The 22,046-nt window shown below is 45.2% G+C and overlaps 1 protein-coding gene and 1 non-coding gene across 2 annotated transcripts; one reads left to right on the top strand and one right to left on the bottom strand.

The window, feature by feature from the left end:
- Positions 1–3,008: 3,008 nt before the first annotated feature.
- On the bottom strand, positions 3,009–3,115 carry LOC126010694 (U6 spliceosomal RNA). The gene has a single exon (XR_007496709.1). It is a non-coding gene; the product is annotated as a U6 spliceosomal RNA (small nuclear RNA).
- An 11,965-nt stretch (positions 3,116–15,080) lies between these two features.
- On the top strand, positions 15,081–19,990 carry HSPA5 (heat shock protein family A (Hsp70) member 5). The gene is given in 24 exon segments (XM_049773808.1): positions 15,081–15,202; positions 15,499–15,624; positions 15,954–16,131; positions 16,133–16,186; positions 16,853–16,928; positions 16,931–16,989; positions 17,248–17,295; positions 17,297–17,366; positions 17,464–17,561; positions 17,563–17,694; positions 17,696–17,773; positions 17,775–17,816; positions 17,818–17,850; positions 17,970–18,211; positions 18,618–18,751; positions 18,754–18,781; positions 19,056–19,131; positions 19,133–19,244; positions 19,247–19,311; positions 19,313–19,372; positions 19,375–19,410; positions 19,412–19,495; positions 19,497–19,593; positions 19,596–19,990. Coding segments are annotated over 24 exon segments (2,076 nt in total). The 3' UTR covers positions 19,622–19,990.
- The last annotated feature ends 2,056 nt before the right edge of the window (positions 19,991–22,046 follow it).

The following is a 22,046-nucleotide window of genomic DNA, read 5'->3' as shown; positions in this document are numbered from 1 at the left end:
GCATCAGTGGAGGGTAGCAAGTTACTGGCCTCAGGACTTTTGGCTTTTATTATTATTATTATTTGGGTCACACCCGGCAGCGCTCAGAGGTTGGTTCTGCACGCAGAAATTCGGGATTCGAACCACCGTTTGTTCTGGATTGGTTCATGCAAGGCAAATGCCCTTGGATATAACACTTTTATTTTCTGAAGTTGGAGGCATTTCAGAAAGCTTGGCCTGTGTATCCCACATTGCACAGTACATATAAATTATAATACCTAATAAGATTGATGTCATAATGATCAATATGTAAATTATCACTTCAGTATATTTTATATTGATTGTTGGAATAAAGAAGGTAGCAATGTACATTAAGGAAGGCCAGAGTCCCTAGACACAAAGCCAAGCCATTGTCATAATTTTAAACTAAGTAGGAACTAGATTCTTTATCCAAGGTGGAATTATCCACTTGAATAACCACGAAATCACCCCAGAGAACATCTTACTGGTAGTTGGAGAAGTCCCTGTTCTGGATGCCAGGTATAGAGGAAGCCTCATGCCTCAATCCCTAGGGATTGGGGAATGTAGGTCTGGAAGCAAATGTCAACACAAGAAATAATCCACACAGATTAAGGAGATAAAACAGGTTCAGAAGTGTCCATCACAAGTATCTACCAGCAGGCAGACAAGATAGCTGTGGAACCAAGACCACAAGCAGTTTCTCTGACCTGGGGTCTTAATACAAAGAGAAAGACCACCCCCATGGCGGAAGAACAGGTAAGAGTAGGGGACTAATCCAGAACTACTTCTAGTCCCTGAATCACAAACTCAAGCAAAGAATTATCCTGAATAGGCTAAAACAGGTTACTACAACAGTGTACTATATTATTTTTCTCTTCTATTATTTAAAAATAATTTAAAAATGGGGGCTGGGGGCTGAAGAGATAGCGTGGAGATAAGGTGTTTGCCTTTCATGCAGAAGGACAGTGGTTCGAATCCCAGATCCCATAGGGTCCCCTGTGCCTGCCAGGGGCGATTTCTGAGCATAGAGCCAGGAGGAATCCCTGAGCGCTGGCTGTGACCCAAAACAAACAAACAAAAAAATTGGGGGAGGGGAGAGACAGCGTGGAGGTAGGGCATTTACCTTGCATGCAGAAGGATGGTGGTTCGAATCCCGGCATCCCATATGGTCTCCTGAGCCTGCCAGGAGCGATTTCTGAGCACAGAGCCAGGAGGAACCCCTGAATGCTGCCGGCTGTGACACCCCCGCCCCCACCAAAAAAAAAATACTGGGAGGCAGGAATAAGCTCTCCTGGTATTTAGGCCAAGGCTTTCTTTTCTTTTCTTTTTTTTCCATTTCCCCATATTTTGCTGGGCCTATGCAAACAACAATTGCCGCTCTCACACCGTTATTACTTTATTTTTTTAACTCTTGTCCTCTAAAAAAAAAAAAAGAGCTTACTAAATTTTCTGCTGGTTCTTCAATGAATTTATTGTGATTCAATAATTTTCAAAAATAGGAGCCGGAGAGATAGCACAGCGGTAGGGCATTTGCTTGCAAGCAGAAGGATGGTGGTTTGAATCCCGGCATCCCATATGATACCAAACCTTCCAGGGACAATTTCTGAGCATAAAGCCAGGAGGAGCCCCTGAACGCTACTGGGTGTGACCCAAAAAACAAAAAACAAATAATTTTCAAAAATATTCTTCCCTTTCACTTCCAGCTCTTTAGTTTTTCTTTCAATTTTCTATTTTTTTTTTTTTTTTTTTTGGTTTTTGGGTCACACCCGGCGATGCTCAGGGGTTACTCCTGGCTGTCTGCTCAGAAATAGCTCCTGGCAGGCACGGGCGACCATATGGGACACCGGGATTCGAACCAACCCACCTTTGGTCCTGGATCGGCTGCTTGCAAGGCAAACGCCGCTGTGCTATCTCTCCGGGCCCTGAATTTTCTATTTTTTAAATCATATTGCTTTTTGATCTTCCTAAAACAAATGTATTACTATCAGTTATATCAACTATATAATACATTTTCTTTAAATAAATTAATAAAAATATCTTTGTGGGTTTTTTTGTTTGTTTGTTTGTTTTTTGTTTTTGGGTCACACCCGGCTGCGCTTGGGGGTTACTCCTGGCTCTATGCTCAGAAATAGCTCCTGGCAGGCACGGGGGACCATATGGGACACCGGGATTCGAACCAACCACCTTTGGTCCTGGATCGGCTGCCTGCAAGGCAAACACCGCTGTGCTATCTCTCCGGGCCCTAAATTAATAAAAATATCTTTAAAAAATACTGGGAGAGGGCTGGAGAGATAGCACAATGGTAGGGCATTTGCTTTGCATGCAGCCTATTCAGGACAGACAGTGTTTCGAATCCCGGCATCCGTAAGGTCCCCCATGCTTGCCAGGAGTGATTTCTGAGCGCAGAGCCAGGAGTAATCACTGGACACCACCGAGTGTGACCCAAACACTAAAATAAAAATAAAATAAAATAGGGGCCAGAGAGATAGCATGGAGGTAAGGCATTTGCCTTTCAAGCAGAAGGTTGGTGGTTCGAATCTTGGTATCCCATATGGTCCCCCGAGCCTGCCAGGGGTGATTTCTGTTTGTTTGTTTGTTTGTTTTGGCCACACCCGGTGTTGCAGGGGTGATTTCTGAGCATAGAGCCAGAAGTAACCCCTGAGCGCTGCCGGGTGTGACCCAAAAACCAGAAGAAAAAAAAAGATACTTTATTTTATTTTATATATATCTTTTTATTAGAACCCCAATATTTGGGTACTTTTTTTAAAATATCTTTATTTAAACACCAAGGTTACTATTTTATTTATTTATTTATTTTGGTTTTTGCGCAGGGGTTACTCCTGGCTCTACACCCAGAAATCGCTCCTGGCAGGCCTGGTGGACCATATGGGGTGCCGAGATTCAAACCACCCACCTTCTGCACGCAAGGCAAACGTCTTACCTCCATGCTATCTCCTCCGGCCCCTTTTATTTTATTTTATTTTATTTATTTACTTATTTTTATTTTTTTAAATATGGAACACTTCTCGAATTTGCATGTCATCCTTGTGCAGAGGCCATACTAATCTCCTCTGTATCGTTCCAACTTTAGTATATGTGTTGCTGAAGCGAGCACTTTATTTTATTTTTAAATGAATCAGAAATCGCCCCTGACAGGTTCAGGGGACCAAATGGGATGCAGGGAATCTACCACTTCTGATGTGTGCAAGGGCAAACGCCCTACCGCTGTGCTATCTCTCTGGCCCCACCTAAAAGATATTTTAAAAAACTTTTTTTTTTTTTTTTTTGGTTTTTGGGCCACATCCAGTGACACTCAGGGGTTACTCCCGGCTATGCGCGCAGAAATCGCTTCTGGCTTGGGAGACCATATGGGATGCTGGGAGATGGATCGCAGTCCATCGTAGGCTAGCACAGGCAAGGCAGACACCTTACCGCTGTGCCACCGCTGCAGCCCCCTAAAAAACACTTTCATTACTTTATTTAAGCACTATGGTTTACAAAGTTGTAGATAACACAACTGTTTCTGGAATTCAGTATTCCAAACACTGATCCCACCACCAGAATAACATTCCCTCTACCACTGTTTTAATTTCTCACCTATGCCCAAGCCCACCCCTCTTGTGCCGCAGATCACCCAGTCGTCGGAGCAGGCAAAGAATCGTTTATTTTATATTGCTCATTACAATTAAATTGTAAAAGAATGATTTGGAGGGGCCGGAGAGATAGCATGGAGGTAAGGCATTTGCCTTTCATACAGAAGGTCACCGGTTCGAATCCTGGAATCCTATATGGTCCCCCGAGCCTGCTGGGGGCGATTTGTGAGTGTAGAGCCAGGAGTAACCCTGAGCGCTGCTGGGTGTGACCCAAAAAATTATTTTGAAAAAAACTTCCAAAAAGAAAAAAACTTCAATAATTTTTTTGAAAATGATTATATCTTACAATGGGGTCATTATAAGACACCATTATAATTAAGTCTGGAGATTTACTAAGTTATTGCTGTTGCTAGCTGAGCATTCTGTATTATTGGTTTTGTTTGTGGGGCTTAGCTGGCTTCTTTGCTACATTCACATTTAATTTGGTGTGTTCCTATTGGGGTGTAAGTATTCAGAAATTTGTTTTTTGTTTTGTTACTTTTGGGAGGTCACACTCGGCAGCGCTCAGGGGTTACTCCTGGCTCTACGCTCAGAAATCGCTCCTGGCAGGCTCAGGGGACTATATGGGATGGCAGCATTCGAACCACCGTCCTTCTGCATGCAAGGCAAATGCCCTGCTTCCATGCTATCTCTCTGGCCCCTGTATTCAGAAATTTGAAGTGTTGTGTGGTTGCATATTTTGCTGTACACTCCAGAAATTCCAGGATCTATGGAGCTGACATCAGCTGACATGGCAGAGGTTGTGGGGTGTGACTAGCTGCCAGGGCTTCCCGAAGTACATAGGGGCTGGGGAGGCTGTCTGTCCCCACTCTGAGAAGATCCTAGAATTTTCTGCCCCCGAACCTGTGTGCCTAAAGTTGTCCATTTGGTGTTTCTGCATAGGTTAATCATAGAGCAGTCAATTTGGGCCATTGGTGTAGAGGTGATTGTGGGGTGGTTGTGAATATTTCTGCAGGGGCTTCAGCTGAGCAGGACTGGAGACCGCCCCCTCTCAAGTGCACCTCAGAATTTTCAGCTGTTGGACTAGAGTACCCATAAATTTTGGGTTTGCATCTCTTTTAAGAATAAAAGAAGAGGGCCCGGAGAGATAGCACAGCGGTGTTTGCCTTGCAAGCAGCCGATCCAGGACCAAAGGTGGTTGGTTCAAATCCCGGTGTCCCATATGGTCCCCCGTGCCTGCCAGGAGCTATTTCTGAGCAGACAGCCAGGAGTAACCCCTGAGCAACGCCGGGTGTGGCCCAAAAACCAAAAACCAAAAAAAAAAAAAAAAAAAAAAAAAAAAAAAAAGAATAAAAGAAGAGGGGCCGGAGAGATAGCATGGAGGTAAGGCGTTTATCTTTCATGCAGAAGGTCATCGGTTCAAATCCTGGCATCCCATATGGCCCCCCAAGCCTGCCAGGAGCGAGTTCTGAGCATAGAGCCAGGAGTAACCCCTGAGCGATGCCGGGTGTGACCCAAAACAAAAACAAAAACAAAAACAAAAAAAAAAGAATAAAAGAAGGGGGGCCGGCGAGGTGGTGCTAGAGGTAAGGTGTCCTGCCTTGAAAGCGCTAGCCAAGGAAGGACCACGATTCGATCCCCCAGCGTTCCATGTGGTCCCCCCAAGTTAGGGGCAATTTCTGAGCGCTTAGCCAGGAATAACCCCTGAGCATCAAACGGTGTGACCCGAAAAAAACAACAACAACAACAACAACAAACAAAAGAATAAAAGAAGTGGCCGGAGAGATAGCACAGCGGCATTTGCCTTGCAAGCAGCCGACCCAGGACCTAAGGTGGTTGGTTCGAATCCCGGTGTCCTATATGGTCCCCCGTGCCTGCCAGGAGCTACTTCTGAGCAGACAGCCAGGAGTAACCCCTGAGCACTGCCGGGTGTGGCCCCAAAACAAAAACAAACAAACAAAACAAACAAACAAACAAACAAAAAAGAATAAAAGAAGGGGACCAGAGAGATAGCATGGACCTAGGGTGTTTGCCTTGCATGCAGGATGGTGGTTCGAATCCCAACATCCCATATGTTCCCCTGAGCCTGCCAGGAGCAGTTTCTGAGCATAGGGCCAGGAGTAACCCCTGAGTGCTGCCAGGTGTGACCGGCCCCCCCAAAAAAAAAGAATAAAAGGAGGGGCCAGAGAGGGTAGCACAACTGTAGGGCATTTTGCCTTGCACATAGTCAGTCCAGAATGGATGGTGGTTCAAATCCTGGCATCTCATATGGTCTCCCATGCCTGCAAGGAGCGATTTCTGAGCACAGAGCCAGGAGTAATTCCTGGGCACCGCCAGGTTTGAACCCCATCTCCCCCCAAAAAAGAATAAAAGGAGTCTCGGGACTGGAGCAACAGTGGGTAGGGCGTTTGCTTTGCACCCAGGTTTGATTCCCAGCATCCTAAATGGTCCCCCAATTCTGCCAGGAGTGATTTCTGAGCACAGAATTAGGAGTAACCACTGAGCACATCTGGGTGTGGCTCAAAGACAAAAATAAAGTGGGGGGGGGTAAAAATAAAAAGAATAAAAGGAGTCTCTGGTACTGGCCAACGAGGTGATATCGCAGTGGCTTTGGGATATTGTAAATAATGCTGGTGTAGTCAGATCCCAACATGTAGAAGTCACTGGTGAGGTTGGATTTCAAGCAAGTAAAGTACTTATAAAGAAGCATCCACCTGGGCCTGGAGAGATAGCACAGAAGTGTTTGCCTTGCAAGCAGTCGATCCAGGACCAAAGGTGGTTGGTTCGAATCCCAGTGTCCCATATGGTTCCCCGTGCCTGCCAGGAGCTATTTCTGAGCAGACAGCCAGGAGTAAATCCTGAGCACTGCCGGGTGTGACCCAAAAACCAAAAAAAAAAAAAAAAAAAAAAAGAAGCATCCACCTGTCACTTCGGAAGAGTATTTCACTTTTGAATATGATGCTGGCTGTGGGGAGAGCTAAATATTATACTATTTGGGGGCCAGAGCGATAGCACAGCTGTAGGGCGCTTGCCTTGCACGTGGCTGACCCAGGCCGAACCTGGATTCAATCCCTGGCATCCCATATTGTCCCCCAAGCCAGGAGTGATTTCTGAGGGCATAGCCAGAAGTAACCCCTGATCGTCACGGGGTGTGGTCCAAACCCCCCTCCCACCCCAAATATACTTTTTTTTTTTTTTTTGGTTTTTGCATCACACCTGGGAGCAATCAGGGGTTATTCTTGACTCTATGCTCAGAAATGACTTCTGGCTAGGCTCGGGGGACCATATGGGATGCCGAGATTCCAACCACTGTCCTTCTGCATGCAAGGCAAATGCCCTACCTTCATGCTATCTTTCTGGCCCCCCAAATGTACTATTTTTATTTGAGTTTTAGGCCATACCTGGCTTGCTCACTCCTGGGATCTGTGGTCAAGAGTGACTCCTGACAGTGCTCTGGGACTGCTCCTGGTGCTGGGGATTCAAAGCAGGGTTGGCTAAATTCAAACCTATACTATCTCTTAGCCTGATATGCCCTAGCTTTTTTGTTTGTTTGTTTGTTTTAGGGGGGCACACCCAGTAGCGCTCAGGGGTTATTCCTGGTTCTGTACTCAGAAATAGCTCCTTGAAGGCTTGGAGGGACCATATAGGATGCCAGGGATTGAACCTGGGTCTATCCTAGGTCGGCTGCATGCAAGGCAAATGCCCTACTGCTGTGCTAGCACTCCAGCTTCCAAGCCCTAACTTTTATTTATTTATTTACTTATTATTTTTGGTTTTGGGGGTCACACCTGACATTGCTCAGGGGCTACTCCGGGCTATGCGCTCAGAAATTTAAGCTGGATCTTACATGGTATCATGTAACTTTTCTTTTCTATTTTTTGGTTTTTGGGCCACACTCAAAATCTGAGGGCTATGCGCTCAGAAATCCCTCCTGGCACAGGGGACCACATGAACGCCGGGGAATTGAACCACTGTCTGACCTAGGTTAGCATGTGCAAGGCAAATGCCCTACCACTTGCAGCACAGCTCTGGCCCCGGTATCATGTAACTTTTATTTATTGTTTTTGGTTGGGGATTCACACTCAGTTCTGCTCAGAAACTTTTGACTGAGTGCTCAGGGAATACATAGTGCCAGGAATGAAACCCAGGGACTCATATATGCAATATAAGTGCTCTGCCATTGAGTCATTTCCCTGAACATAATACTTTAATTTTTAACTTATTTTTTTAGTTTTTGGGCTATACCCAGCTGTGCTGAGGGGTTACTACTAGCTCTGTGCTCTGACTCCTGGCAGTCTCAGGGAACCATATGAATACCCATGATTGAACTTGGGTCGGCCAAGAACAAGTCAAATGCTCTACCCACTGTGCTATCATTTTCACCTTGCCCTGCCTCTCTTTTGAATCAATATAGTTCTATTAAGTAATAATGGAAGGGAGAGATGAAAAATGAGAGTAGTGTATTCCCTAACAGAGAGGAAATATATGCACCACATTGAGATGCAGACAGAATGGGGATCCATTCTTCATTAATTTGTCACTGACTTACAATAGTATAGCATATCAGGGTTAAGTTTCATGCCTTATATGCATATCAAATATATATATTTTTTTTGGTTTTTGGGCCACACCCGGCAGTGCTCAGGGGTCACTCCCTGGCTGTCTGCTCAGAAATAGCTCCTGGCAGGCACGGGGGACCATATGGGACACCGGGATTCGAACCAACCACCTTTGGTCCTGGATAGGCTGCTTGCAAGGCAAACGCCTTGCTATCTCTCCGGGCCCGCATATCAAATATTTTACAGTTATTATCTTAATTATAAGATAGCCTTGGAACCTGATTATATTTAGAATTTTACAGACTAGCAAAGAGAACCTCAGGGAGATAACTTTTTTCTATATGGTGACAACTTTACATTTTAAAACTACAGAAGAGGAAATAATATAGTTTTAAAAATAATTGTTTGCTTTCTTTGGTTACACCCATTGGTGCAGGTGGGGGATGCGGGTGTGTGGGTGGGGGAAATTACCACTGATGCCCAGAGACTAGGCGGAGCCTCAGATCAACTTGGGGTTCAAGCATCTTGAACCTGTATTTTCTGTTTCCTAATCTCTTTCTCACACTATCTTTTTTTTTTTTTTTTTTTTTTTGGTTTTTTGGGTTACACACGGTGATGCTCAGGGGTTACTCCTGGCTATGCATGCTTAGAAATTGCTCCTGATTTGAGGAAACCATATAAGATGCTGGGGGATCGAACCGAGGTCTGTCATAGGTCAGCCGCGTGCAAGGCAAATGCCCTACCTCTAAGCCACCGCTCTGGCCCCCATTTCTCACACTATCTTATAACATACCCTCCTAAATGTCTTGCAGACCTGAAATCCAGACCCCTGGGTTCACCTTACCCATGGGGAAAAGTGTAAAGTCAGAATCAGGTAGATTATGCCTTTAAAAGATTTGCTTTCTTGGAGAGGCCCGAGAATTGTGTTTTGCATCATGAGAAAAAACACTTTCTTCTGGGACAGAAGCTCATCACAGTACAATGGCTAGGTCTGAGGAAAGACAGAGCAAAATGAGTGAGCAATCTTGGGGGGGCGGTCCTCAGTCTTGAGAACACCTGGGACACCTCAAGCCTGCACTTGATACAGCCTCAAGATGACTCCCAAGTCTAACTTGGAGAAGTTTCCCTGATGTATCCCCAAGAAGTATAGAGGATCTCGGACCAGAGAAAAGGCACAGAGATAGGATATTTGCCTTGCATGCAGCCAATCCAGGTTCGAGTCCCAGCATCTCCTATACTTGCCCGAGCTTGCCAGGAGCGATTTCTGAGCACAGAGCCAGGAATAACCCTTGAGTGCCATGTGGTGAGACCCAAAAATAAACAAACAAAAAAACAAAACAAAACAAAACAAAAGAAGTTCAGAAGTTCAGAAGAGTTGGATCATGATACCCATGAGATCCTCTGTGGGCTGAGGATGCCAGGGAATGAATTGTGGAGAGGCCTGTGCCATTCAGACTCCCTTGGGAAGGAACCCTAGCATTTGGTTGGCCAAAAGCCTTTGACTTCTAAACCTGTAGTGAATCCAATCACATTCCCAATCTTGGATATGGACACCCTACCACCACCACCATCAGAGGCAGGGACCTTAGGGAAGCAGTAAAACAGGCCAGCAGGATGTGGAGAAGGGTCCTCAAGGCATGGTACCTTGGAGCTAGGTTCCTCGGTGGAGGGGAAGTCTGGCCCAGGGCAGTCCTGAGAATGGGAGAGATGTTTGGTGCTGAGAGCAGTGTTATGAATGTGAGAGCCATTTTGGCATCTTGATTTGTGTCAGAATGTTCTTCCTGTGTGTCTCTGGCTCCCAAATTGTCCTTTTTCCTTCCTTCCAAGAACACAATTTTTGGACTGAGGTCCCATGTTCTAAAATATGTCTAGGAGTTTAATTATGAGAAAGGGAGGTGACTCAATGCACTGGAGTATATCCTTCTCATGTAGGAGGCACAGGTCTGTTCCCTGGTACTGCATAGTCTCCCAAGCACCACCAGAAATAACATGTAGGGACTGGAGCGATAGCACAACGGGAGGGTGTTTGCCTTGTATGCAGCTGACTTGGGTTCGATTCCCAGCATCCCTTATGATCCCCTGAGCCTGACAGGGAGGATTTCTGAATGCAGAGTCAGGAGTTTCCCGAGTGCTGCCAGGTGTGGCCCAAATAAACGAACAAAAAGCAACCAGAAATAACCTCTAACCATGGAACATGAATAGCCCAATCACCTGTGGGTGTGTGGCTAGAAAAAAAGACATTTATGTGACCAAGAGTGCTATTATGGGCTGTCAAATAGCACAGCAGGTAGGACACTTGCCTTATACTCAGTTGACCCAGGTTTGATCCCCAATATTTCACAATGGCCCCCCAAGCCTGACAGGGGTTATTTCTGAGTGCAGAGCCAGGAGTAACTCTTGAGGGATAGATATGATCCCCCAAAAACCTCCCCAAAATTAAAAATATTTGAAAACTATTTAACTACTTTACATCCTAAAGCAAAATATAATAATTTTTTAGTGTTTGAGCAATACCTGGAAGTGCTCAGGGGCTTGCTACTCTTTCTGTGCTCAGGATCACTCCTATTAGTTTTTAGGTCAAATCGACATCAGCTGTGAGAAAGTCAAGTGCCCTACCCACTGTAGTATCTCTCTAGCCCCAAAATATCTTTATTTATTTATTTATTTATTTATTTATTTATTTAGTTTTTGGGCTACACCCAGCGGTGCTCAGGGTTACCCCTGGATATCTGTTCAGAAATAGCTCTGGCAGGCACAGGGGACCATATGGGATGCGGGGATTCGAACCAACCATCTTAGGTCCTGGATCAGCTGCTTGAAAGGTAAATGCCACTGTGCTATCTCTTTGGCCTCCAAAATATAAATCTTATAAGGTCCAAATTCAGAATAACAGGCCCAACTTACTGAAATTAAAATCAGACTGACACAGCTCCAATTCTGGCTATTCTCAGCTCTGTGATCTCCTTGGCAATTTTCTTTTATCTCTTGGGGTTTCAGATTCCACAGCTCTAAAAATAGGATGTAGAAAATATTTCCAGGTCTTGAAGGAATAGTAAATTCTGTAAAGACTTACCTTGCAAGTGACCAGTTCCAGTTCAATCCCTGAGTACAGAGCCAGGAATAAGCCCTATACATCACCAGGTATACAATCCCCCCAAAAAAAAAGTTTTCATGAGGATTAAAAAAGATTAATGGGGGGGCCGGAGAGATAGCACAGCGGCGTTTGCCTTGCAAGCAGCTGATCCAGGACCTAAGGTGGTTGGTTCGAATCCCGGCATCCCATGTGGTCCCCTATGCCTGCCAGGAGCTATTTCCTTTTTTTTTTTTTTTTAAGATAAGTCCTCATTTTATTGTAATTAAATTTGCTTGTACAACAAATAAACAATAAGGGTATAAACAAAACTTAGAATAGGAAAATTTGATAAAGTTTAGTATTAATCTAATGTAATTGATGTTTATAGTAGTGAGTAATGTAGGTGTGTCTGCATTGATTTTTTAAATATATTTTTTATTTAAGTAACATGATCATAGTTGGGTTACAGTCATAACCAGAACACCCCCCCTTCACCAGTGTAACATTTCCCCCTCCCCCTTCCTATCCCCTACCTGTATTCGAGACAGGCATTCTACTAGTTATTTGTTTTTAAGTTCAGTAAGTTGTATTTTTTTTTCCTTAAAGGATAAGAGTAAAAAAATATAGTAAAGGTGTGATAGTGGCAATCGCCATTGTTTGCATAGGTCCAGAAAAATGGGAAAAATGGGGGGCCGGCGAGGTGGCACTACAGGTAAGGTGTCTGCCTTGCAAGCGCTAGCCAAGGAAGGACCATGGTTCGAACCCCCAGCATCCCATATGATCCCCCCCAAGCCAGGGGCAATTTCTGAGCACTTAGCCAGGAGTAACCCCTGAGCATCAAACGGGTGTGGCCCCCCCCAAAAAAATCCAAAAAAAACAAAAAACCCTAGAAAAATGGGAAAAAGGGAAAAAAAATCCTTGACCTGATTACAAAAAGGCCTACCACAGAAGTTTATTGGCATAATATTGACTCTGGCTTCCAGGCATACCAGTCCATCCAACTCAAGTCATTCTCAAGGTCCCGGTGAAACTTTTTCACACTTTAGCTATTGTTGGTATCAGATTCTTATATTTAAAGACTCTGGATTCTGAGCAGATAGCCAGGAGTAGCCCCTGAGCACCGGCAGGTGTGGCCCAAAAACCAAAAAAAAAAAAAAAAAAAAAAAAAAGATAATGCACCTAAAATGTTTAGTAGCCTAGTAATTAAATATTAATGACTTGACACTGATAATACTGTTGGCATTTAGCCTTCAGCATACTCATTTTATTGAATTTTTATTGAACTTTCTAGTTCAATCTCTAAATGATCACATTTTTTTTTAGAAAACTGCATTTGTGTGGCTGTAAAAAGATAAATGAGGCAATATACTCTTCTTTATAAGATAACCTGATATCACTTATCTAAATCTTAGATAAAAGAGAATTGAAAAAGATTGCTCTGAAAAAAAAAAAAGAAAAAGATTGCTCTGTCCATCAGGGAGAAAATCAAACTTAGACCTTTAAGTTTAGTGGGAGATCAAGACAGAAATGATCATGAAATAAAGCTGATGTGGCCTAATGGAGAATGGACTGATGAAATCTCAGGAAGGGTAAGTGTTTCAGCCCTATTACAAGTCCTGGTGAAAGATATGGATGATGCAACATCTATAGTCAGAATGGAGTCAATTCTGAGTCACCAGTGTAACCTTTACAGAGCACCCAGAAGGAGAAAAACATTCCTGAGTACTGACTACTACTCCCAACATCTCAGTGAACTGTGTAAAATGCCTCATACTACTTAGATAAGGACAGCCCCCAAAGTCTCAATAATCTATGTAGCAAGAGGCCAGAGTGATAGTAGGGTGCTTGTCTTACATGTGGCTGACCCAGATCAATCCCACCATCCCATGGGGTCCTCAAGTTCCTGCCAGGAGTGATTCTTGAGTGCAGAGCCAGGAGTAACCCATGAACATTGCTATATGTGCCTTAAACACACACACACACACACACACACACAATAATACACGTTGCAGAAAAAATACTGGCATTATTTCATGATGATAATGTGACACATTATTCTGCAATAGATAAGATTGCATGTGCCTGACCCAGGTTCATCTCATATGGTCCCCCAAGCACCATCAGAAGTAATTCGCATTACCAGATATACTCCCGCAAAAAAAAAAAAGTTAATTAAAAAAATTGTTTAACCATGGGCTAGGGAGTTGGTTCAAAGGGTTGGAAGGCAAGTGTGGGAATCTTGGGTATTGACAAACAGCACAACCTGGTTCTCCATCCTCAATCTGTCCCTACTCTACCAGGTATGGCCCTCAAACAAGAAAAACAGAAGTATTGGCTATGGAATCAGGATGACTGTAACGATCAGGTCTAACTGTGAAGATAGTTTTCAATACCTTTCTGTTTCAATATTCTCATCTGAAAAATAGGAAACTACTGATCTATTACTCAACCATTCAGAGGATGAAGTGATACAGAAAACAGAGAACTATGTTTGGCACCTATTAAGACTACATAGTAGGGCAGGAGGGATGGCAGAGTGGTGGGGTGTTTGCCTTGCATGCTGCCACTGGGAGGAACCTGTAGTATCCAATATAGACCCGGAGCCTGCCAGGAGTAACTCCTGAGAGCTGCTGGGTGTAAACCAAAAACCAAAGAAATAAAAAAAGAAAGATGACTATATACATAGTAGCCTCTATTCTATCTTTTTTTTTTTTTTGAAGATCCCATCCAGGGGTGTTCAGGAGACCATGTGGTGCCTACGATAGAATATGCAAGTGCTTTAACTCCTGTGCTATCTTCCTTCATCCCTAAATTTCTTCCTTGATAGGGTTTCATAGAGGTGTAAGGCTTGGACAGATAAAAGACACTTAAGCAGCATTCCTACGACCTTTTCCAGGAAGGGCAAGTTAGAAAAATATCCACATAAAAGGCGAGGAAGGTTTTGTAAGACAGTTTGAGCCCCAGAGGCAAATGACAGGCAAAACTGGGTCGGTAGAGAAAGGTCCTGCTGGCACAGTGATCCCTGGCAAGGTGGGTGTGAGGGCATTTCTGAAATAGGGGTTGTCACCGTGGAGTGAGCATTCGGGACTCTGAGATCAGCACTTTGGATCTTCTAAGACAATGTGCAGGGGGCCCAATAAATGGAGATAAATAAAAAATTGCTGATGGGCAGGAAGTCAAGACCCAGGTTGGATAGGGCCCATAAACCGGTACTGGGTACAACACAATGTGCAGGGGCCCAATAAATGGAGATAAATAAATAAATAAATAGCAGATGGGCAGGAAGCTAAGATCCAGGTTGGACAGAGCCCAAAAATGGGGCTGGGCCCAACAACAACAAAAAGATGTTGAGACTCAAGGTGGGGAGCTGGTCTTGCAGGTGTGAGTGAGGCCCTGGGTTCGATCCCCAACATTGCAAAAAACCCAAAAGCCAAACAGAACAAAAATCCAAAACAAACACACACAAAAAGAAGCTCAGACACTCGTCCCAGGGAAGGGCAGAGAGAGCAATTGGTTCTTGGGTGACATCATGGCCCCTGTGCTGAGGATGCTTAGGATGGGAATGGAAACCAGAGAGAAAGAGGCAGAGCTTCCCGCCTCAAGATCTAAGAGATGAAGGAGCAGTGGGCAGAGAATAAAAAAAAAAAAAAAAAGCAGAGGGCCCTGAGTGCCACACCCCCCGCCTCAGGGGGTGTGCTGAGAAAGAACCCTCAGCTCTGAGGGACCCAGCACTGAAGCCCTCTAGGCCCTGCGCTGGGGTGGGACTTGAGAGCAGCCGCCGGAAACGGGGGGTGAGAGGTCGCGAGACACAAGACGGGCAACCGTTCCAACCAATGAGAACGGCGCTCGGACCGGATGCGGCTTCTCATTGGTGGTCTCAGGGCGCCGCCGCCAGCCAATGAGCGTGGCCGGAGGGGCGGAGCGGTGACGTGCGAGGCGGCCGAGCCCGCTTCGAATCGGCGGCGGCCAGCTTGGTGGTCTGGACCAATGAGCGGCGTTCCAACGCGCAGGCGGCTCAGCCAATCAGCAGGCCTCCACGACGGGGCTGGGGGCAGGGTATAAAAGTGGGCGCGGCGCCGGCGCGCTCGACGCGAGGCGAGACTTCCCAGACGGACGGAAGGCGCTGGCTTGAGTCCTCTCTGGCGTGCGGCGCTGTCTCGAGCTAGAGGTAGAAACGCCGCGGCCTGCTCGGCCTTCCCCGCCGTCCCCGCCTGAGCGCGGGGCTTGAGCTGTTGCTTTTCTCCTCAGGTCGCCTGTCAGGATGAAGCTGAAGCTCCCTGTGGCGGGCGACGGCGGCGCTGCTGCTGCTGCTCGGCTGCTCGGCCCGGGCTGAGGAGGAGGACAAGAAGGAGGACGTGGGCACGGTGGTGGGCATCGATCTGGGCACCACCTACTCCTGGTGAGGGAGTTTTGGGGTGTCGGCCCTGGCTGAGGGGAGGGAGCGAGACAGGTTTCGGGGTGTGGCCCCCCCAGGATGTGGGGCAAGTTGTGGGGTGCTTTCCATGTCATTCCAGGATCCACTGTTTTTTCAGATCATGATCTTGTATATTTCATGTGTCATCACGATTCCCATTTCATTCCAGGATCCACTGTGGCTTTAGGTCATGATCTTGTATATTTCATGTGTCATCACGATTCGGCATTTATTTGCATCTGGGACCATGATTTCTTGTCTTATGTTTTTTTATATCTTATTGACATCTTTCATGGCTCTTCTTGTCCTTGCAGCGTCGGGGTGTTCAAGAACGGCCGCGTGGAGATCATCGCCAACGACCAGGGCAACCGCATCACCCCCTCGTACGTGGCCTTCACCCCCGAAGGGGAGCGCCTGATCGGCGACGCGGCCAAGAACCAGCTCACCTCGAACCCCGAGAACACCGTCTTCGATGCCAAGAGGCTCATCGGCCCGCACCTGGAACGACCCCTCGGTTCAGCAGGACATCAAGTTCTTGCCTTTCAAGGTGAGCCCCAGCGCCTGGCCTTGGGGTCACTCCCATTGAGTGGTTATATAGGGAGCCTGCCCCACAATGTGGGGTTCCCTGAGCTGGCCAAAGGGCAGGCACCTACCTCGCATGGCAACTAATAGCCGAGTTCTTCAACTCATCCCCTATGCCATTCCCCCCCCACCCCATATGGTACTCTATATGAGGACTGCCGAGTGTGGCCCCCAAAATCCAAATGTAAGGGAAGACAAGGCCAAAAGTTGCTTTTTTAGGGTCTGGGATATGCTTTTCTGGGGTGGGGATCTTGAAGGTACGTCTGACCCATCCCCACGGTTCCATTCCCACTATGGCCCCAAAAGGGAAAGTGCTACTGGAAAAAACGTTAAGACAGCACAGAGGGATGTGCAGATAGGATCCATGGTTTGTATGGAGTGATTTCAGTATGTTACAAGAACAAATTAAGTTGATCCACTCACACATGGAATGAAAACGTTGTTAAAAACCAACCTGGACTTATTTTTTAGAAGGTGCACAGTCCTTAAATATTTCTGGTTCTTCTTTGACTCAGGAAGGGGAAATACGCCAACATTTGGGGGTTTAAAAGTGGGTGTAAGGTGACCTTTTAAAAAAAAGTTTCTGCGTTGTCTTGGCCACCCATTTGAAAGTGGTTTATTCTTAAAATAGGTTGGTTGAAAGAAAACCAAACCATATATCCAAGTTGATATCGGAGGTGGACAAACCAAGACATTTGCTCCTGAAGAATTTCTGCCATGGTTCTCACGAAAATGAAGGAAACTGCTGAGGCTTATTTGGGAAAGAAGGTAATTAAATACTGTTTTGGGTTCATTGTTCTGAGGAATGAGTATTATGCCTTAGAACCTGAATGATATTCATGTTTATCCACTTTGAGTGCTTTATAAAGCCACTGAAATACTAGATTTTGATGAGTTACTTTCTCATATTTGCAAGTTCACCATATACAAATTTATGTTAAACGTATCTTGAAAGCAAAATGGTTGATATGTATTACTTATATAGATATGTCATGATAAAAGTAACTCAGTTGCTTGTTGTTTTAGGTTACCCATGCTGTGGTTACTGTGCCAGCCTATTTCAATGATGCCCAGACGTCAGGCAACTAAGGATGCTGGAACCATTGCAGGATTGAATGTTATGAGGATCATCAATGAAACCGTGAGTGTTGGCTTCAAAGGAATGGCTGCCTAGTTGTCAAATAGGAGGAAAGTAAACTTGACTAAGGGTTTTTTTTAATCTGTTTTCAAACAGTACTGCAGCTGCTATTGCTTATGGTCTGGATAAGAGGGAAGGAGAAAAGAACATCCTGGTGTTTGACCTTGGTGGAGGAACCTTCGACGTGTCCCTTCTTACCATTGGATAATGGTGTCTTTGAAGTTGTGGCCACTAACGGGGATACTCACTTGGGTGGAGAAGACTTTGACCAGCGTGTGATGGAGCATTTCATCAAGCTCTACAAAAAGAAGACGGGCAAAGATGTTCGGAAAGACAAACCGAGCTGTCCAGAAGCTCCGACGGGAGGTAGAAAAGGCCAAGCGGGCTCTGTCTTCTCAACACCAAGCCAGAATCGGAAATCGAGTCCTTCTTTGAAGGAGAAGACTTCTCTGAGACCCCTAACTCGGGCCAAGTTTGAAGAGCTGAACATGGTAGGTTCCTTTTGCTTTTGCTTTGCTAAGTAAAAAAAGCAAGTCAGACTTAGTGAATGTAGGATCATGCATTTAAACAACTAGGCAATATCTACATCCTCACTGTCTCTTTATTCTAGGATCTGTTCCGTTCTACCATGAAACCTGTCCAGAAAGTGCTGGAAGATTCAGATTTAAAGAAGTCTGATATTGATGAAATTGTTCTGGTTGGTGGCTCTACTCGCATCCCAAAAATTCAGCAGTTGGTTAAAGAGTTCTTCAATGGCAAGGAACCATCCCGTGGCATAAACCCAGATGAGGCTGTAGCCTATGGTGCTGCTGTCCAGGCTGGTGTACTCTCTGGTGATCAGGATACAGGTAGGTCCAGGCCACAGCATTACTACAGAGCCCCAGTAGTTTGATGAGTGTAATAAACTGTTGTCTTAAAGGCAATAAAGAGCTGGAATGATAGCACAGCAGTAGGCCATTTGCCTCACATGCGGCTGACCCAGAATGGATCTGAGTTCAATCCCAGGCATCCCATATGGTCCACAGAGCCTGAATGCTGCTGGGTGCGGCCCAAAAAATTAAAAAAGGCAATAGAATAGGAACAACAAGGTCAAACAGTTGATAATGGGTTACAATGAGGACAAGGCCTGTTGCAGAACCATAACAACTGTTTTCGCAGAGCTAAGCATATGGCGAGAGGATGAACATCCAATTCTTGGAGACTGTTTGGTTTAGTACTTTGACTCTTAATTCTGATGTGATCGTTTCATCTTTGCCAGGGGACTGGTTTTGCTTGATGTGTGTCCTCTCACACTTGGTATTGAAACCGTTGGAGGTGTCATGACAAAGCTGATTCCAAGGAACACTGTGGTGCCCACCAAGAAGTCTCAGATCTTTTCTACAGCTTCTGATAACAGCCAACAGTTACAATCAAGGTCTATGAAGGGTAATTGCTTACATATCTAATAATGCCATGAAATGTTTGAAAAAACATAACTTGATCTGCTGTTGGCATAGGTAGGGAAAGGACATGTCTGTTTTCAGTAGTTCCTTAATTGGAGCTAGACTTTCTCTAAGGTAGCTTAATTTTCTTCTTAGTCCCAATAGCTACCTCATGTACTACTTCCAAGTTCAGAACAGTACTAGTAGAGGGCTCCAGATGTACCCTTTGTTTCTGGATATAGTAATTTTGTTTTGTTTTTGTGTGTGTAATTTCTAGGTGAACGACCTCTGACAAAAGACAATCACCTTCTGGGAAATTTTGATCTGACTGGGATTCCTCCTGCACCCCGGGGGGGTACCACAGATCGAAGTCACCTTTGAGATCGATGTAAATGGCATTCTTCGAGTGACAGCTGAAGACAAAGGCACAGGCAACAAAAATAAGATCACTATCACTAATGACCAGATCGCCTGACACCTGAAGAAATCGAAAGGATGGTTAATGATGCTGAGAAGTTCGCTGAGGAAGAACAAACGGCTTAAGGAGCGCATTGACACAAGAAATGAATTGGAAAGTTATGCCTACTCACTTGAAAAACCCAGATTGGAGATAAGGAAAAGCTGGGAGGAAAAACTTTCCTCTGAAGACAAGGAAACCATGGAAAAAGCTGTAGAGGAAAAGATTGAATGGCTGGAGAGTCACCAAGATGCAGAACATTGAAGATTTCAAAGCTAAAAAGAAGGAACTGGAAGAAATCGTTCAGCCCATTATCAGCAAACTCTATGGAAGTGCAGGCCCTCCTCCGACTGAAGAGGAACAACAGAAAAGGATGAGTTGTAGACACTGTTCTGCTAGTGCTGTAATATTGTAAATACTGGACTCAGGAACTTTCGTTAGGAGAAAATTGAGAGAACTTCAATCTCGAATGTAATTGGAATCTTCACCTTGGAGTGGAGTTGAAAATGCTATAGCCTAAGTGGCTGTTTACTGCTTTTCATTAGCAGTTGCTCACACGTCTTGGGGTGGGAGGAGAGAAAAAAATTGGCTATTTCAAAGGGGGTACTCCCCAAAAAAGGGGAGGCGATGTTGGGTTGGGCTTGTGTTCACCTTGGAAGCTAAACGTTCTATTTAACAGCTGGGTCATGTGCATCTGGTGTAGGAACTTTTTTTCTACCGCAAAGTGACACCAATAAATGTTTGTTATTTAAACTGGTCTAGTTTTCGTGATGACTTCTGATAAACCTGTTTTAATAATTAGCTCTTGTTTAGGGTAACATGTTTGGGGATGTTGAGGTAAAAATAATCATTTTTCTAGGAGACTTGCCTCATGTCTGTCTATAGGAAAGGCTTAAGATGGGACCCTTTCACAAGACCTTCAACTTACCTGAATTTTCCTTTTTCTGAAGATGCCTTTGCCTTGGTGGCTTTTTTTTGTTCATTTGTTTTTGAGCCACACTCAGCTGTGCTCAGGGATTACTTGTGGCAGGTTTGGGGAACCATATTATGGGATGTTAGAGTTCAAAACCAGATTGGCGAGTGAGATCGGTTACCCCACTGTATTATTGCCCCAGTTCCAGTGGCTTTTATTACCAGTAATCTTACATTTGCTTGGATTTTCTTTCTGGCTTTGAACTACACTCAGCTGATCTCAGGGCTCACTCCTATTTTTTATGCCCAGGAATCAGTGCTCCCTGATTTCTGTGAGAGTTGTCATTACAGGTTTACAATTGCTAATGCCTTTTGTTTAGCTTATTTTTTTTTCCTGTTCTTTGGCCACACTCAGTATGGTCTCTTGGCTTTTCAGACCAAATGGAAATCTGTCACACACACTTTACTGTATTCTCCTGGTCCATAAATCCTTTCTTGGGGACACACACACCTTGTGCTCAGGGTGTCCACTCCTAGCAGTGCCAGAAGTGCTCAAGGGAACCAAAGGCTACTCCTAAGGATACCCTGCCCAGCAGTGTGGGACTCTGGTGATGTGGGAGGGGGCAGCTGGCAACTGAGGTCAAACTCAAGGTCTCCAACAGAACATGTTAGGCATGTGCCTACTCTTGAACCTTCCTAGTAGTTTTTGGTCCAAGACAAGTGTGCACACCCTTCCTGATTTGTATACCTTTCTGGAAGGATGGGGCACATCTGGCAGTACCTGGGGTTCCTGAAGCTGTTAGAGATCTTAGTGGCCCATGTTTTGCCAGTTGTGTACATATGGATGGATGGGGGGCATTGCTAAGACTAGTGCTCAGGGGGCACTCAGTTTTGTGCTCTGAAGTCACTAGTTGGGGATCACTTGGAGTAAGAATCAAACCTAGGCCTCCTATATGCAAAGCATACACACTAGCCTTTTTTCCCTTTTTTGGGGGGTGGGGGTGGGGCACACCCAATGACGCTCAGGGGGTTACTCCTGGCTATGCACTCAGAAATCCTTCTTGGCTTGAGGACCAGGGGATCGAACTGCGGTCCATCCTAGGTCAGCCGCCAGCACTGGCAGACGCCTTACTACTCTGACACTGCTTTGGCTCCACATTTTTCCCCTTTTTATGAGTAGGTCGACTCAAATTTATTTTTTCTTTTTTGGTGTTTGGGTCACATCCGGCAGCTCTCAGGAGTTACTCCTGGCTCTGTGCTCAGAAATCGCTCCTGGCAGGCACAGGGGACCATAAGGGATGCCAGGATTCGAACCACTGTTGGTCCTTGGTTGGCCCGCTGCATGGCAAAAGCCCTACAGTTGTGCTATCTCTTCTGCGACTCCAGTTTTCTGCTGGGCTGAATTTAGGGAACAATTCTGGGCTTGGGACCATATGTGGTGCCAGGAGTCAGGTCAAGCTCGAATGCCTTCAAGGCAAGCACCCATAACCACCTTACTTTCTATTATCTCCAGCTTCCACATTAGCCTTTTGATTCAACTTACTGGCATTTTTGTTTGATTTTAGGGGCCACACTTAGTTGTCTGGGGCTATTCCTTAACTCAATGCTTATGGTACCATATGATGTTAAAGACAACTGGTTATCTTGCCTACAAACCATGTACTTAACCCTTTCAGATATCTCTTACAGCCTCTAGGATTAGCATCCTAAAGCAGCCATAATTAAAGGATAGTGTGTAAGGCACTTGCACAATTTCTTTTTCTTTTTCTTTTTTGGTTTTGGGTCACACCCAGCGGTGCTCAGAGGTTACTCCTGGCTGTCTGCTCAGAAATAGCTCCTGGCAGGCACGGGGGACCATATGGGACACCGGGATTCGAACCAACCACCTTTGGTCCTG

Source organism: Suncus etruscus, chromosome 5, assembly GCF_024139225.1.
Source record: "Suncus etruscus isolate mSunEtr1 chromosome 5, mSunEtr1.pri.cur, whole genome shotgun sequence".
Lineage (NCBI taxonomy): Eukaryota > Metazoa > Chordata > Mammalia > Eulipotyphla > Soricidae > Suncus > Suncus etruscus.
The sequence above is the reverse complement of the archived record's forward strand: the minus strand, read 5'-3'. Positions and strand labels throughout refer to the sequence as shown.